The sequence below is a fragment of the Hyperoodon ampullatus genome, assembly GCF_949752795.1.
Source record: "Hyperoodon ampullatus genome assembly, chromosome: 14".
Taxonomy (NCBI): Eukaryota; Metazoa; Chordata; class Mammalia; order Artiodactyla; family Ziphiidae; genus Hyperoodon; species Hyperoodon ampullatus.
Window position 1 is genome coordinate 18,885,896 of NC_136927.1, and position 18,623 is coordinate 18,904,518.

Genomic DNA, 18,623 nt, shown 5'->3' on the forward strand with positions numbered 1-18,623 from the left:
GAGTCTGTGTGCTTCAAAGTTAGGCCTGGAGTTTCCCAGGATTCGGGGTGTGATTCCTGGAAGGACACTCGACCCAATCACAGCCCGTGAGACACAGGAGTTTTTTTCCCAGGCTCTTGGGAGAAGGGCCCTGTCCTCAGCTCCCTCCCTCCAACCCCAGCCTGAACTATTGAGAAAAAGGAAAATTAGCACTGAGGGAGCAAAAGCTAACTATCATGAAAAATGTCCACATTCTTTCTGGTGTTATTAGAAACCAAGGGCTGACAGGCGGAGCGACCGTAATGGATGCGGGAACAAAGCCCTGCTTCTCGTTTTCATGAAGTGCCAACTTCCAGTTTCCAGCTTCAAATACCATCAGCCCATAACTGACTTGGAAATAAGCTAGATGTGGCTGTGCCAGCAGGACCTCAAATGGATCAGAGATGGCTGCTTCCAGCCCGCCCCTGCCTGAACGGCTGCCCCGCTCCAGCCCTGACCCATCCTTCCCCGAGGGCTTTTTCTCTGCCGCCGTGGGCGCCAGAGATGGGAGTTCGCCTTCCTGCAGTGCTGTTTTGTACACAGCATCACCCCTGGTTCCCCAGCCTCTAAAAAGTAACCAGTTAAACCTGGACTCCCCTGGACCCTCCCCCTTCCCCTCCCACTGCTGCCCGTCACGGAGTCTGCCCGGCCTGAGTTGTTGGGTCATGGTCTTTGGATACGAATCAAACTCCCCCAACCTCTCTCTTCCTTTGCTTATCCTGCTCTTCTTTTAGCAATTTCAGTCTTTAAAAAATGTTTTATTTAAATTTTTTTTTTATTTTTGGCTGTGATGGGTCTTCGTTGCTGCGCGAAGGCTCTCTCCAGTTGCGTCAAGCGGGGGCTTATTCTTCATTGCGGTGTGCAGGCTTCTCATTGCGGTGGCTTCTCTTGTTGCAGAGCATGGGCTCTAGGCACGCGGGCTTCAGTAGTTGTGGCACACAGGCTTCAGTAGTTGTGGCTCACGGGCTCTAGAGCGCAGGCTCAGTAGCTGTGGCGCACGGGCTTGGTTGCTCCGCAGCATGTGGGATCTTCCCGGACCAGGGCTTGAACCTGTGTCCCCTGCATTGGCAGGCGGATTCTTAACCACTGAGCCACCAGAGAAGCCCCTATCCTGCCCTTCTTTAAGGCTGAGCTCAAATCCTCCTTTCTTGAGGAAACCTTCTCTAAACTTCACAGCCTCCAGGGCTCTCATGAAGGTCACAATGCCTCTCTACAACCAGACTGGTACCTGGTGTACACAGCTCCCCATCTTTTGTGTAGAGACTGTGCTAGGCTGCACCATCACCAGGATGACAGGGTCTGAGACCTACACCCTGGAGAAACAACCCTATCACATGTGGCGGTAGTATTAGTAACAAGGCTAACAACAGCCCATATGATTGAACTCCTACTGTGCTGCCCTGAGCTGGACATGTAATATCTTATCTCATTTAATCCTCATAGAAGCCCATGTGAGGAAGATATCTGGAATGGCACTAATTAAATTCAAGTCTGAATATGACTCTAATTATGGAAAAACTACAAAGAGAAAGAGCGTCCTCAAGGCAGGAGGTTAACATTTTTCTTTCTAACTTTTCTTATAGTCATTTGAAAAGGGTCACTACCCTAAGTTGAATGAACTTGGCTGGGTCTGTTTCTCAGATGCCTCCCAGAGCCTGGGCCCAGCATCTGAGTGTTTGGACCACCTACCTGGGAGATGTGCTGCCCTGGGGGTGTCATTAAGCACTGGACCTGGGGAAAACAGCCTACTTTTAGGACAAGAAACTAATGTCTATAAACTCCCTAACCTGGCCGTTCTGTGGACAAAAGCAGGCACGCACGGGTTTTATGCAACGGTTAATGGGAGACATTCTTAACTCTTGCAAAAGCATTTATCTCGAGGACTTCCGGGTAAGATGGCGGAAGAGTAAGACGCGGAGATCACCTTCCTCCCCACGGATACACCAGAAATACAGCTACACGTGGAACAACTCCTACAGAACACCTACTGAACGCTGGCAGAAGACCCCAGACCTCCCAAAAGGCAAGAAACTCCCCACATACCTGGGTAGGGCAAAGCGGAGAGATTCCCGCACAGAGGATCGGTGCCGAGCGGCACTCACCAGCCCGAGAGCCTTGTCTGCTCGCCCGCCGGGGCGGGCGGCGCTGGAAGCTGAGGCTCGGGCTTCGGTCAGAGCGCAGGGAGAGGACTGGGGCTGGCGGCGAGAACTCAGCCTGAAGGGGGCTAATGTGCCACAGCTAGCCGGGAGGGAGTCCGGGAAAACTCTGGAGCTGCCGAAGAGGCAAGAGACTTTTTCTTCCCTCTTGGTTTCCTGGTGCGCGAGGAGAGGGGATTAAGAGCGCTGCTTAAAGGGGCTCCACAGACGGGCGCGAGTCACGACTGAAAGCGCGGAGCCCAGTGACGGGCGTGGGACGCTGGGGCTGCTGCTGCCGCCGCCAAGAAGCCTGTGTGCGAGCGCAGGTCACTGTCCACACCGCCCTTCCGGGAGCCTGTGCAGCCCGCCACTGCCGGGGTCCCGGGATCCAGGGGCGGCTTCCCTGGGAGAACGCACGGCGCGCCTCGGGCTGGTGCAACGTCACGCCGACCTCTGCCGCTGCAGGCTCGCCCCGCACTCCGTGCCCCTCCCTCCCGCCTGGCCTGAGTGAGCCAGAGTCCCCGAAGAGGCTGCTCCTTTAACCCTGTCCTGTCTGAGCGAAGAACAGACGCCCTCCGGCGACCTACATGCAGAGGCGGGGCCAAATCCAAAGCTGAGACCCAGGAGCTGTGAGAACAAAGAAGAGAAAGGGAAACCTCTCCCAGCAGCCTCAGAAGCAGCGGATTAAAGCTCCATAATCAACTTGATGTACCCTGCAACTGTGGAATACATGAATAGACAACAAATCATCCCAAATTGAGGAGCCAGGAGTCAGTGCTGTGCCTCTGAGGTGGGAGAGCCAACTTCAGGACACTGGTCCACAAGAGACCTCCCAGCTCCACATAATATCAAACGGCGAAAATCTTCCAGAGATCTCCATCTCAACACCAGCACCCAGCTTCACTCAACGACCAGCAAGCTACAGTGCTGGACACCCTATGCCAAACAACTAGCAAGACAGGAACACAACGCCACCCATTAGCAGAGAGGTGGCCTAAAATCATAAAAAGTCCGCAGACACCCCAAAACACACCACCAGACGTGGACCTGCCCACCAGAAAGACAAGATCCAGCCTCATCCACCAGAACACAGGCACTAGTCCCCTCCACCAGGAAGCCTACACAACCCACTAAACCAACCTTAGCCACTGGGGACAGACACCAAAAACAACGGGAACCACGAACCTGCAGCCTGCAAAAAGGAGACCCCAAACACAGTAACATAAGCAAAATGAGAAGACAGAAAAACACACAGCAGGAGAAGGAGCAAGATAAAAACCCACCAGACCTAACAAATGAAGAGGTACTAGGCAGTCTACCTGAAAAAGAATTCAGAATAATGATGGTAAAAATGATCCAAGATTCTATTTCCCAGATCCAAAATCTTGGAAATAGAATAGACAAAATGCAAGAAACAGTTAACAAGGACCTAGAAGAACTAAAGATGAATCAAGCATTGATTAAAAACACAATAAATGAAATAAAAAATACTCTAGACGGGATCAATAGCAGAATAACTGAGGCAGAAGAACGGATAAGTGAGGTGGAAGATAAAATAGTGGAAATAACTGCTGCAGAGCAAAATAAAGAAAAAAGAATGAAAAGAACAGAGGACAGCCTCAGAGACCTCTGGGACAACATTAAACGCACCAACATTCGAATTATAGGGGTTCCAGAAGAAGAAGAGAAAAAGAAAGGGACTGAGAAAATATTTGAAGAGATTATAGTTGAAAACTTCCCTAATATGGGAAAGGAAATAGTTAATCAAGTCCAGGAGGCACAGAGAGTGCCATACAGAATAAATCCAAGGAGAAATACACCAAGACACATATTAATCAAACTGTCAAAAATTAAACACAAAGAAATCATATTAAAAGCAGCAAGGGAAAAACAACAAGTAACACACAAGGGAATCCCCATCAGGATAACAGCTGATCTCTCAGCAGAAACTCTACAAGCCAGAAGGGAGTGGCAGGACATAATTAAAGTGATGAAGGAGAAAAACCTGCAACCAAGACTACTCTACCCAGCAAGGATCTCATTCAGATTTGATGGAGAAATTAAAACGTTTACAGACAAGCAAAAGCTGAGAGAGTTCAGCACCACCAAACCAGCTTTACAACAAATGCTAAAGGAACTTCTCTAGGCAAGAAACACAACAGAAGGAAAAGACCTACAATAACGAACCCAAAACAATTAAGAAAATGGGAATAGGAACATACATATCGATAATTACCTTAAATGTAAATGGACTCAATGCTCCCACCAAAAGACACAGATTGGCTGAATGGATACAAAAACAAGACCCATATATATGCTGTCTACAAGAGACCCACTTCAGACCTAGAGACACATACAGACTGAAAGTAAGGGGATGGAAAAAGATATTCCATGCAAATGGAAACCAAAAGAAAGCTGGAGTAGCAATTCTCATATCAGACAAAATAGACTTTAAAATAAAGACTACTAGAAGAGACAAAGAAGGACACTACATAATGATCAAGGGGTCGATCCAAGAAGAAGATATAACAATTGTAAATATTTATGCACCAAACATAGGAGCACCTCAATACATAAGGCAAATACTAACAGCCATAAAAGGAGAAATCGACAGTAACACAATCATAGTAGGGGACTTTAACACCCCACTTTCACCAACGGACAGATCATCCAAAATGAAAATAAATAAGGAAACACAAGCTTTAAGTGATACATTAAACAAGATGGACTTAATTGATATTTATAGGACATTCCATCCAAAAACAACAGAATACACATTTTTCTCAAGTGCTCATGGAACATTCTCCAGGATAGATCATATCTTAGGTCACAAATCAAGCCTTGGTAAATTTAAGAAAATTGAAATTGTATCAAGTATCTTTTCCGACCACAATGCTATGAGACTAGATATCAATTACAGGAAAAGAGCTGTAAAAAATACAAACACATGGAGGCTAAACAATACACTACTTAATAACGCAGTGATCACTGAAGAAATCAAAGAGGAAATTAAAAAATACCTAGAAACAAATGACAATGGAGACACGACGACCCAAAACCTATGGGATGCAGCAAAAGCAGTTCTAAGAGGGAAGTTTATAGCAATACAATCCCACCTTAAGAAACAGGAAACATCTCGAATAAACAACCTAACCTTGCACCTAAAGCAATTAGAGAAAGAAGAACAAAAACATCCCAAAGTTAGCAGAAGGAAAGAAATCATAAAAATCAGATCAGAAATAAATGAAAAAGAAATGAAGGAAACGATAGCAAAGATCAATAAAACTAAAAGCTGGTTCTTTGAGAAGATAAACAAAATTGATAAACCATTAGCCAGACTCATCAAGAAAAAAAGGGAGAAGACTCAAATCAATAGAATTAGAAATGAAAAAGGAGAAGTAACAACTGACACTGCAGAAATACAAAAGATCATGAGAGATTACTATAAGCAACTCTATGCCAATAAAATGGACAACCTGGAAGAAATGGACAAATTCTTAGAAATGCACAACCTGCCAAGACTGAATCAGGAAGAAATAGAAAATATGAACAGACCAATCACAAGCACTGAAATTGAAACTGTGATAAAAAATCTTCCAACAAACAAAAGCCCAGGACCAGATGGCTTCACAGGCGAATTCTATCAAGCATTTAGAGAAGAGCTAACACCTATCCTTCTCAAACTCTTCCAAAATATAGCAGAGGGAGGAACACTCCCAAACTCATTCTACGAGGCCACCATCACCTTGATACCAAAACCAGACAAGGATGTCACAAAGAAAGAAAACTACAGGCCAATATCACTGATGAACATAGATGCAAAAATCCTCAACAAGATACTAGCAAACAGAATCCAACAGCACATTAAAAGGATCATACACCATGATCAAGTGGGGTTTATCCCAGGAATGCAAGGATTCTTCAATATATGCAAATCAATCAACGTGATACACCATATTAACAAATTGAAGGAGAAAAACCATATGATCATCTCAATAGATGCAGAGAAAGCTTTCGACAAAATTCAACACCCATTTATGATAAAAACCCTGCAGAAAGTAGGCATAGAGGGAACTTTCCTCAACATAATAAAGGCCATATATGACAAACCCACGGCCAGCATCGTCCTCAATGGTGAAAAACTGAAACCATTTCCACTAAGATCAGGAACAAGACAAGGTTGCCCACTCTCACCACTCTTATTCAACATAGTTTTGGAAGTTTTAGCCACAGCAATCAGAGAAGAAAAGGAAATAAAAGGAATCCAAATCGGAAAAGAAGAAGTAAAGCTGTCACTCTTTGCAGATGACATGATACTATACATAGAGAATCCTAAAGATGCTACCAGAAAACTACTAGAGCTAATCAATGAATTTGGTAAAGTTGCAGGATACAAAATTAATGCACAGAAATCTCTGGCATTCCTATATACTAATGATGAAAAATCTGAAAGTGAAATCAAGGAAACACTCCCATTTACCATTGCAACAAAAAGAATAAAATATCTAGGAATAAACCTACCTAAGGAGACAAAAGACCTGTATGCAGAAAATTATAAGACACTGATGAAAGAAATTAAAGATGATACAAATAGATGGAGAGATGTACCATGTTCTTGGATTGGAAGAATCAACATTGTGAAAATGACTCTACTACCCAAAGCAATCTACAGATTCAATGCAATCCCTATCAAACTACCACTGGCATTTTTCACAGAACTAGAGCACAAAATTTCACAATTTGTATGGAAACACAAAAGACCCCGAATAGCCAAAGCAATCTTGAGAAAGAAAAATGGAGCTGGAGGAATCAGGCTCCCTGACTTCAGACTATACTACAAAGCTACAGTAATCAAGACAGTATGGTACTGGCACAAAAACAGAAAGATAGATCAATGGAACAGGATAGAAAGCCCAGAGATAAACCCACGGACATATGGTCACCTTATCTTTGATAAAGGAGGCAGGAATGTACAGTGGAGAAAGGACAGTCTCTTCAATAAGTGGTGCTGGGAAAACTGGACAGGGACATGTAAAAGTATGAGATTAGATCACTCCCTAACACCGTACACAAAAATAAGCTCAAAATGGATTAAAGACCTAAATGTAAGGCCAGACACTATCAAACTCTTAGAGGAAAACATAGGCAGAACACTCTATGACATAAATCACAGCAAGATCCTTTTGGACCCACCTCCTAGAGAAATGGAAATAAAGACAAAAATAAACACATGGGATCTAATGAAACTTAAAAGCTTTTGCACAGCAAAGGAAACCATAAACAAGACCAAAAGACAACCCTCAGAATGGGAGAAAATATTTGCAAATGAAGCAACTGACAAAGGATTAATCTCCAAAATTTATAAGCAGCTCATGCAGCTCAATAACAAAAAAACAAACAACCCAATCCAAAAATGGGCAGAAGACCTAAATAGACATGTCTCCACAGAAGATATACAGACTGCCAACAAACACATGAAAGGATGCTCAACATCTTTACTCATTAGAGAAATGCAAATCAAAACTACAATGAGATATATCATCTCACACCACTCAGAATGGCCATCATCAAAAAATCTAGAAACAATAAATGCTGGAGAGGGTGTGGAAAAAAGGGAACACTCTTGCACTGCTGGTGGGAATGTGAATTGGTACAGCCACTATGGAGAACGGTATGGAGGTTCCTTAAAAAACTACAAATAGAACTACCATATGACCCAGCAATCCCACTACTGGGCATATACCCTGAGAAAACCATAATTCAAAAAGAGACATGTACCAAAATGTTCATAGCAGCTATATTTACAATAGCCCAGAGATGGAAACAACCTAAGTGTCCATCATCGGATGAATGGGTAAAGAAGATGTGGCACATATATACAATGGAATATTACTCAGCCATAAAAAGAAATGAAATTGAGCTATTTGTAATGAGGTGGATGGACCTAGAGTCTGTCATACAGAGTGAAGTAAGTCAGAAAGAGAAAGACAAATACTGTATGCTGACACATATATATGGAATTTAAGAAAAAAAAATGTCATGAAGAACATAGGGGTAAGACAGGAATAAAGACACAGACCTACTAGAGAATGGACTTGAGGATATGGGGAGGGGGAAGGGTAAGCTGTGACAAAGTGAAAGAGCGGCATGGACATATATACACTACCAAACGTAAGGTAGATAGCTAGTGGGAAGCAGCCGCATAGCACAGGGAGATCAGCTCGGTGCTTTGTGACCGCCTGGAGGGGTGGGATAGGGAGGGTGGGAGGGAGACGCAAAAGGGAGGGGATATGGGAACATATGTATATGTATAACTGATTAAATTTGTTATAAAGCAAAATAAAAAAAAATAAAATAAAAATAAAAAAAAAAAAGCATTTATCTCCCTTTAGGTGGGCACCAGAGTATCACCATCTTCGACCGCTAGTCAAGGCAACACGATAGCTGGATGCTATTCCCCCATCTGAAAACCAAGAGCTTCTTATATTGGAATTTCTAAGTTCTCTGCCATAAGCATTCAATCTTAAGAACTTGCATTGCCACGTTCAAAGGCCCTTTTCTTGGTCAAAAGGCTCCTGAATCCTAACATTCAAAACAGCCAACAGTTCGATTAAAACACTGCATTATAACAGGACTGGGCACATTCCTAAGACATAATATATATTTTGTATTAAACCATTGGCTTTTTTGCTTTCAGCAAGCTTAAGTTACATTTTGAGGTCTGGACTTGAAGAAATGGTAATGAGTTGTCACAAATTGTATGGATAAAAGCAGGGTTCTGCAAACTATGACTCATCCCCTATTTTTGTAAATAAAGTTTTATTGGAACACAGCCATGCCTATCCATTGACATATTGTCTGTGGCTGCTTTCTTGCCATAGCAGCAGAGTTGGGTAGTTGGGACAGAGACCATATGGCCTGCTAAACCTAAAATTTTAAATGTCTGGCCCTTTACAGTAAAAGTTTGCTGACCCCCAGATCAGAGAATTCCCTAAGTGTACTTAGGTCATAGGGCAACGATTAGAGAATGACTAAAATATTGAAACAGGTTTAAACACATACAAATGCAAAACTGAAAATAATACCGAGTTTTAATGCAAAAATTAAAATATTGAATACTTTGACAAGTTTTTATTCTGGGTCCCCAGTATATATCTATATATCCCACCTCTGCCCAAAGGTTCCAGACCCAGTTGGTTTTATGGGTGATTCCTGTCCAACTTTTAGGTTATACAAAGTATTTCTGACCCACCAAAAATATGGAAAGCTTCCCCAAAACACTTTGTGAGACTAGCATACCCTTGATTCCAAAAACTTGCCAAGTAAAGCATAAAAGAGAAAACAGGCCAATCTTACTCATGAGTTTAGATGCAAATAGCCTCTAAGTACTAACAAACTGAATTCAGCAATGTATCGAATATCCTTTGATACCTATTTTTGATTTTTAATGAAGTAAATGTAGAAACTTGACAAAAGTTAACACCTAAATCTTCCACCAAAAATCGGAAGAAACTATATTTAATTTTAATATATTAATTATATTAACTAACATAATGAAATTATATTTAAACAAATACATTCAATAAACTAATATATTTAATTTTATATACTGATCTCCACACTCCAGTCACTTACTTACTGATTTTTCCATACCGGGACTGAATCAAAGGTCTGGGTTAGAAGCCCAGCCCATCCCAGGTGGTTGTATAACCCAACCAAGTTCCTGATCCTCCCTGTGCTTTCGGTAAAATGAAGGGGCTGCACTAAGTCATCTCTAAAACTTGACTCCCCAGGTTTCAATTAAAGACAAATAGGCAGCCAGGCCCTGTTCTAGTTATTCTACTAGTCAAACAATTTCCATTAACCCAAGCAATAGAGAGGAAGATGCTTGAGAAAACAATTTGTACAAATGTTTTACTCTCTCATTTGGCTTCAGGAAGTGGCAGGCAACTCAAATATGTTCATTTGTGGGAAGGACTGTGCAGGCAACCACGAAGGAGAACAATGGGTTGTGAAAGCAAAGAGCCCTTCCAACCCAGACCTTTCTTTTTCTTCCGAGGTCTTTTCAGCTTCACAAAAGGAGTCATATTTTCCATATAATTGCTAAACATGTTTGCTTATTAAATTATTCTTTAATTAGTTAATGATTTTAGCCATGCTTTGCTCTTTGGATATTCATTTTTGTGTAATAAAATAATTATAGATAATTAAACTATCTCAAGCCTTTTTCTTTCCCCCAGAAAACATGCTGGGTATCCAAAAATGACAAGTTGTAAATTAATCTGGAAAACAAAGCATGGCAGATGAATGATTTGGTTGGAATTAATTAGGCACTAATTATATACTGGAACTAGACGAAGAATAAGACTCATTATAAAGATAAAATGCTGTTCTGAAAAGATGCACAGTTACCAGCATCCTTACCTTCTGCAGCAATGGAGTTGTTCCTGATCCAAGTCAGGGCCTTCAAGCAATCTTCTTCGTCGTTGAGGGTGAAATGATTGCAGGGAACTGGGCCCGTGTACTGCTGCAGACTGCTGTTCAGAACTTCTCTGTTCGTCGGGTGTTGACTAATGTCAGCCCCTGTAGGGCGTGGGACCTGAGATAAGTTACAGAGAGATGCTTATTTCAGTGGTAACAGGTGAAGCGCTCACAAGTCATGAGTTAATTCATTGATTGATTAATTAATTAATTAAAATAAACAAACAAAGCAATACCCAGTACAGGTGTGCCTTTTACTGTCTCAAGATATAATCAGGTCTTAATTTTAAAAAAACCCAAAAAACGGGTGAAATGACCACTTGGAGCTAATTCTCAGAAGGAGCTGCCCTGGTCATCTGATGCTGCGTAACAAGTTATTCTAAGGCTCGGTAGTGCAAAACCCCCATTCAATAGGCTCACAGATTCTGTAGGTCAGCATGCAGCCAGGGAATGGTGGGGGACAGTTTGTTTAGCAATGTTGGAGGCCTCAGCTGGGAAGACCTGAAGGCTGGGGGTGGTGACCTGATGGCCGGGGGCTGGAATCACCTGGAGATAAACTCTCTCAATCCTTTTTCTTTCCCCAAGAAAACATGGTGGGTATTTAAAAAGATGACAGGTCATCACTCTATGTCTAGCAGTTGGTGCTGGCTGTGATCCCAGCTGGGGTTGTCGGCCGGAACTCCACATGGGGCCTCTCCCTGTGGCCTGAGCTTCCTCACAGCTGGTGGGCCGGGGGGTTGAGTTCCGGGGCACATGTCCTGGGAGAGGGTAGTAGTCCAGAGAGCTCCACATTCTTCTCTTCCCTGGTCCTGGGAGCCCTGCAGGGCCTCTCTTGCCACGTTCAGTCACGGAGGTCTTCACAGAGGCCTGGCCAGGGTCAAGGGAGGGAACCCAGGACCCTCTTGTTCCTGCAAGGGGGGCGGGGCCATGGAAGAGCACATAGTACTGGATTTGATGTCGCTGTTTTTGGTAAAAACAATCTGCACTGAGGCAATTATATCAAGGGATTGAAATTCAAGCACATAGAGGGTCTACCCACAAAATGAGGGAAGTGGGCTACTACTTACTTGTGAAAATTATAGGATTATCTTTCACTTTGACAAAGAAGTGCTCTCTCTCTCTCTCTCTCAACACTGAGCCCTCCCAGTACAGCTCCTGTTCCCTCGCTTTTGACATAGACGTGGGTGAAGACAGATGCTTTCCTCTGCTGTAGGAAACCCAATAACGGATGATGGCCAACTCTTGTCCTTGGTGTCCAGGATGCTGTGACAAGCTGGACGCCCAGGCCCTGGCCAGAGCGTTCAGCCATGACTCAACTCCATCCGGTCATTGTCAGGGTAGAGTAGGGGTTCAGGGTGGCCAGATCTGATCGCTCAAGAAATGCCAGATACTTGGGTTTTTTATGTGGACTCCTGATTTGTTCATTACTTTGGTTCAATTAAAATCGAGCAAACAGACGCCATTGTGGAAGCCAAGTCAAATGGCACAGTGGGGCGGGTGTGCCCAGTGGGCCCCCGTGCTGCCCCTCCGAGGTTCATTTGGCGGCAGGTGGAGATTATGGGAGATAACAAGGCCGGAACCTAGGGCAAGACTCCCAGGCAGCTCGGCTGCTGTTAGAGGCCCCGCACCAGCCGTCCTGCACATTTGTGGCGTGAGGCCTAAGGATGCGAGGCCAGACTCCTTCTACAGCTACGAAGGGCAAAACATTCATTGGCAGGGGAGACTAACACGGGCTCTCGGGAGGCTCCTCCTCCCCGACAACCGTGGGCAATGCCTGCTGTGCTGGGGGATGTGAATGCCGGCTGGTGCCAGGACACGTGGGGCTTCACTAAACCCCAGATGACATTTAGGAAACTTTCGGGTATATCCTTCCTCAAGAGAAGTGGTAAAGCCTTGGCACATTGCTGTGATGTATTTAACTCAATTTCAGGCTGGACTAAAACAAAAAACAAAAAACCAGAATCTATTTTTAAAGCTGGATGTCCTTTCTCCCAATGAAGAGGCTGCAGTAAAATGATATTTAGTAAAAAGGAACAACCCAATAAGCTGTGGTCATTTACTACAACTAAAATTGTGGAGGAAAGCTCTTATTAGCAATGTAATTTATTTAGCAATATCACACTAAAATTTTGGCATTCGTATATTCATGGTTATCATAAAGCAGTCCACTGAGGGCTTTGGTGAATGGTTTAAAGTGCACAATACTGAATACTGTGCTTTGGAGGTTTGAAACTTTACCAGAACTACAACAAGCATTATAGTATAAGAGAAAATGAAATTGGGGTAACATTATACCAGTTTAGTAAATCATGCTTTAACAAGTCAGGAAAAATCCTTAGCAGGAAAAGGCAGGGCTGAAGAACAAACTGAGAGCCATTCAATTTATAAAACTTTCAATGACGTATCACTGCAAATAGTGGGTGTTCAGATGAAAAAACAAGGAAAAGGGGGGGGGAAAGAAAGAAGGTCAAAAACGAGAATTAGTTTGCTACAATCCTGAAATGTAACTGCATTCTGATAATCCATATAATTCTTCCATGCACTTAAATGGGTGGAGTTGTTTTTGCACATTTTTAACTATAAAGAATCAGAGAAATTAAAGGGATAATATATTTTCATGTTCGCACGGTGGCATTTCACAAAATAGGTAAAACTGGAGCTAGAATTTTAAATCCCAAAGCTAATTAATTTGTCCACACAGAGTTTAGCAAAACTCAGTACATCAAGAAGGATCTATGGGGAAAAATCATATTATGTCATCAACAAAAGGAGGGAGTAGTGTTCAATTGGAGGCGTGGGCACATTTACTGAAGATGCACCATCAGCGCTGGCTCCCCAAAGCAGAGCGTTCTCTACCACCACTGAACTGGCACTGACTTGTGATTGGAGGGGAGCAGACACTTCTCAACCATTCCAGATGATTTGGGACGGAGCATCACCTGCTGGTCGGAGCCCCTTGGCCACCCCGTTCTCCTCATGGCAGCAGGGGATGCTGGTGGCCTAACCAATATCCTGTCTCCCTTTCTTTCTTAGTAACAGACTCCTGGGACATATGCCCAGTTGGAACGTTTTCCAACTCATGACCTGAGAGGTCAAGAGAGATAAGCAGGTGTCCTTATGGGGGCAGGAGGAGGGCAACTCGAAAAGTCATTTTGCTCTAGTCTTTCCTCCTTCCTGCTTCTTGCACATGAAATGGCTGGAACCACAGCAGCCACCACAAGATGCTGAGGATGGAAGCCACATTCCAAAGACGGAAGAACAAAAGACAGAAGGGCCTGGGTTCTTGAGGACACCAGGAAGCCACCTTACCAGAACTGAGGTTGCTTTTCTCCAGATATATATATATTTTTTAAGATGTTGGGGGTAGGAGTTTATTAATTAATTAATTTTTTTTTGCTGTGTTGGGTCTTCGTTTCTGTGCGAGGCCTTTCTCTAGTTGTGGCAAGCGTGGGCCACTCTTCATCGCAGTGCACAGGCCTCTCACTATCGCGGCCTCTCTTGTTGCGGAGCACAGGATCCAGACGCGCAGGCTCAGTAGTTGTGGCTCACAGGCCCAGTTGCTCCGCGGCACGTGGGATCCTCCCAGACCAGGGCTCGAACCTGTGTCCCCTGCATTGGCAGGCAGATTCTCAACCACTGCGCTACCAGGGAAGCCCCAGATATTTTTAAAGAGAGAGAAAAAAAAAACTTAAAAAAGAACTGTTTGACTCTAGCTATAAACGGTAAGTTCTAGAATTTGTGAGTTGTGAAGACTTTTAAAGCCATCCAGTGTAACCTCTGCAGCACATGGATGGGAGAGGGCAGGAGGGAAGGAGGAGGCGCGGGGAAGGAGACGGGGAGAGAGGGAGGGAGGAGAGAGACAGGCAGCGGCGAAGAACTGGAGCCAGACCACCTGCGCTCAAACCCTAGCCCCTAGTCTGCCACCTTCGTGTGACCTTGGACAAGTTGTCTTGTCTGACCTTTGACCTCAGCCCCACTGCAGCTTGGTTCCCTCACCTGCGAAATGGGGGTGGGAGTGGCAGGGAGCTCAGGGTGTTATCACAAGGGTGACCTCAGGGAGCACTGGTGTGGTGCAAGGCCAGTGCTCGATCTAGGTCAGGTGCTCTGACCTCTCCTGCCGGCTGCCCGCTGTACCCAGGGGCCGGACAGTCCCTCTTGGCGGAGGCTCTGACCCTTAGGAGGTAGTTTCTTAGGATGGATGTGTGCTGTAGTCCCATGGCTTCTGATGTCTGTCGTTATCTGCTTCCCAGGCCACAGTGTCTGAGTCGAATTCATTTCTACACGAACACTCTCAGCCATCGGACTCTTTGCCCCTCTGGCTAAACATCCAGGGTGACCTCTTATCTCTGGAGGTGCTTCAGCTGGTTCCTTCCCTTACGTGTGACACCAAGAAATGCACGTCATGCTGCAGGTGCACTTCTGTCCTGTGATACACTCTGTGACACAACCACATTGTGCCACATAACGGGCTCGTGACCTCCACGTCATCGTCACGAATTTCACCCTTTGTCAGGATCAGTGCTCTTTTTTCTCCAGCTGATTCTGCTTCACCAGATATGGCTATTGCTGCTGCTTGTAACAGCTGTTTGAATTTGCTTGACATCTTTTGCTGGTGCCCCTGGAACTATCTTTTCACTCTTAAACTCTGAGTGTGGTTTGTTTTGTATTCCTCTTGTATTTCAATGTCCCTGTAAAAACAGATCCTTGGTCTTGTAATGGGGGCAATTTAAAACCATGACACTTGCTGTTACAACTGTTAGGTTTTTTTCCTTATGCCATTCTGGTTCATACTTTCAAGTGTAAGCATTGTGGCTATTTTCTTTCTTTTCTTGCCTCTGGTTACATGAAGGATGTTTTCTTCCTTTTTATCTTCTCCAGTTTTTGAAAGGTGAATTTACTTAGGCTGCTCAAAAGCATTCTTTAACCTTATTTCCTCTAAATTTCCTCTAAGAGTCAAGAATGAAACATTGCCTTTGTGCCTCCCCATTTAAGACACTGCATAGTCCTCCTTGGCCACCTCTCTCCCTATTTTCAAGAACTCGGCTTTGATTAGGTTACTTTAGAGTAAGATTCATTATTGCCCATCTTGGATTTATTCTCAGATTTATAAAAATGATTTGGATTACCTTTTAAATTGTTGGTGGTGTTGCCATGTGTCCTTTTATACTACTGTGTCCAGTTCTTTTCTGTCTCCATTATCCAGAGTGCGAATTAAAGACCATAGAAGATCTTCTTTCTCAGGCCTGGCCCATAAAGAACACTTTTTGCCATCCTCCAATAGGACACACTTAGGCGAGCATGTGATGACTGAATTGCCCATTTTCTTCAAAATTCTGAGTTTCATTTTCTTAAACCACTGAAGGCTGGAGAGGTAATTTTTTGCCTCATTTGCCCTGCCTTATTTTTGTTCGTTTTTAGGCAGGGTGGGGGGAGGTAATCTGCTATTTTTCTCTTGAAGTTTGTTCATTGTTTTCCCTATCGTTCTCATAGAACCAAAATTTCATCAGAATGTAACTAGCTGAGAAAATTCTTCCTCGATTTTGCCAAGAATGTGGTCAACTGGATGATGTTTTCAGGTAAGGAAAGTTTTCTTCTAGCATATCTTTATTGTCTCTATTCCATGTATTTGGGCCTCTTCTTTGGGAGCAGCACTGTCCAGGCATGGCCGCCACCTCTAGCATATCTTCTTGTCTCTGGCACCCAGTGTATCGCTTTGCCCTTTGCCTCCACCCTCCAGGGGAGTTTTGTGATTGGTCTTCAGCTGACATCACCAACTTGTACAGAAGCAGGTCTGTCTCTCGATGGAGATTTAACATCAATCCTTTCTTACTCCCCATCTCCCTTTTCATCTCACCCTGTGGCCTTCTCAGCTCAGCCTCTGCTCTTCGAATGTCTTTGGCTCCTGTGATGGAGGCCGTAATGAGGATGATACACAGTGTCCTGGGGAGAGAGAGAGAGACAGAGACAGAGAAAGAGGGGCAGAGAGAGAGAGAGAGAGAGACACACAGAGAGAGAGAATGGATCCTGCATTCCTGCCTTCTGGAATATTTTCAAAAGTATGTTCTTGCTCTGATCTTTCTAGATGTTGTTCTCTTTTCTCTTAGTCTGTGTTATCTTTTTTGTTCCAGTTGTTTCTTGCTCTGCAACAAACTCACACCAAAACTCAGTGGTTTAAACCACCACTGTTTTATCACCTTTCATGATTTTGTGGCCAGAAGTTCGGGTAGAGCTTGGCTGGGCAATCCTTTTATTCCACGTGTTATCGATAGAGGGCACTTGGTGACATTCAGTGTATGGATGGTCTGGTCTGGAGGGTCCATGATAGCTTCACTCACATGTCTGGGGCCTTGGCAGGGATGGCTGAGAGCCTGGGCTCGGCTGGAACTCTCAACTGGAGAACCCATGTATGGCATTTCCAGCATGGCGGTCATAGGGTATCTGGAATCCTTATGTGGCAGCTCAGGGCTCCAGGAGCCACTGTTCCCACAGACAAAGAGAAGCTGCCTAGACTTTGATTTGGACTTAAATTCACGCCATGTCACTTCCTTTGTACTCTGCCGGTCAAGGCTGTCACAAGCCTGCCCAGATTCAAGGGGAGGAGATGTTGGCTCTGATGGGAGAAGCCTCAGGGAATCTGAAGTCTTGATTTAAAACTGCCTCTTTTCTTTGGCCTCATGCTGTTATTTTCCCCTTTAATCCGTCCCAACACAGGGAGGTCTCTTCATGCTAGGCGCTGCCAAACGACAAGGGGTGGCACCTTGATGCATGCAGCTCTGTCCTCCCTCTGCAGCAGGCTCATGCCTGGGCCTGCACTGTCCCGATGCCAAGTTCTTCTATCTCCCATCTGAGACATAAGTCGCCTCCTTGGAGACCACATCCGTTGCTCACCCACACCAAGCTCACCAGAGCTCACACCCCACTTGCCCTTGCCCGGCTGCACGCTCTCGCCCCCCCTGCTGGCTTTCCCCGAGTGCCACCCCGTGGGAGTCCCAGCCACGGTTTTCTCATGGCCCACGCCAACCCATCTGACTTCAGGCTGACATATTTTTATCCCTCCTCTCTCTGAGATGACCCACACCCAGGCGCGTGGGAGTGGGCATCTCTACGTCTCTGCTCAATGCTCCATGAGCCAGGGAGGGGGCTCGGGGACCCTGGTTATAAGGTCTTGCAGACAGCTTTTCAGAACCGGCACGTGCTCACCGATAAAAATAATCAAATCCATCCGTGGGGTTGGGGAGGGGCTTAGAGGGTACTGGACATGAGCTAGAAAAACCTTCATCGTCCAAAGCGGAAAGGTCATAGGTAATGTCGGAAGTTGACCGATCAAGGGGAAAACTTCTATAAACACATTGTTTGTAGTTCTGGGGGGTAACCAATGAAGAACGAACAACAGAAATGCCTCAGAATGGCTGACCCTGGCGAGAAGGCTTGGAAGTAGAGACCAGGGCCCCTCACACGCAGCCCTGCAGCACACTGTATCTTGTGCATGGATTTTCTGATTAAAAAAATAAGTGCTATGGATTTGGATATCAAAAATATTGCACGGTATTTTAGACTGGTACATGCCATTTACAGGTCAGATTAGAGGTTAAGATTTGTATTATATTTTATAACAGGTAGTCTTCTTGCTTATTTTCATCATTTTAACTTGTTGGTATTTTTTTAAATCACAAAATTGGGGCAAAACCGTGAGAGTGGAGGAGAAGGGAAATAGGGAAAGAAATAGGAGCCGGAAGCTCCTAGTGAATCAAGCTGCCTTTTTTATATCAGTCTACGTACTTTTAATCTTTATGTCCTTCTGGAAAAATTAAATTGAAACTCTCTTTATCACTTCATTTCGTGTTTCCCATTGTTAAAAGGGCAAGAGCTTAATGTGCCACAGACTAAAGCCGCAGGGGCAGCTGGGCACACATGGGCAGACGCCCGAGTCTCTGGACAGCTGGCCGGGCCTTCCTGTCACATTTTCCCAAGTCCATGGTCGCAGGCAGC

The 18,623-nt window shown here is 44.5% G+C and overlaps 1 protein-coding gene across 1 annotated transcript in view; it reads right to left on the reverse strand.

Moving 5' to 3' along the window:
- The window catches only part of CFAP61 (cilia and flagella associated protein 61), a gene marked incomplete at both ends in the record, with an annotated part of 251,873 nt that overhangs the window by 66,010 nt on the left and 167,240 nt on the right, over positions 1-18,623 (reverse strand). The window contains one exon of the mRNA XM_079719874.1: positions 10,578-10,752. Within this exon, the coding sequence (XP_079576000.1) occupies positions 10,578-10,752 (175 nt within the window). The remainder of the gene's footprint in view (positions 1-10,577; positions 10,753-18,623) is intronic.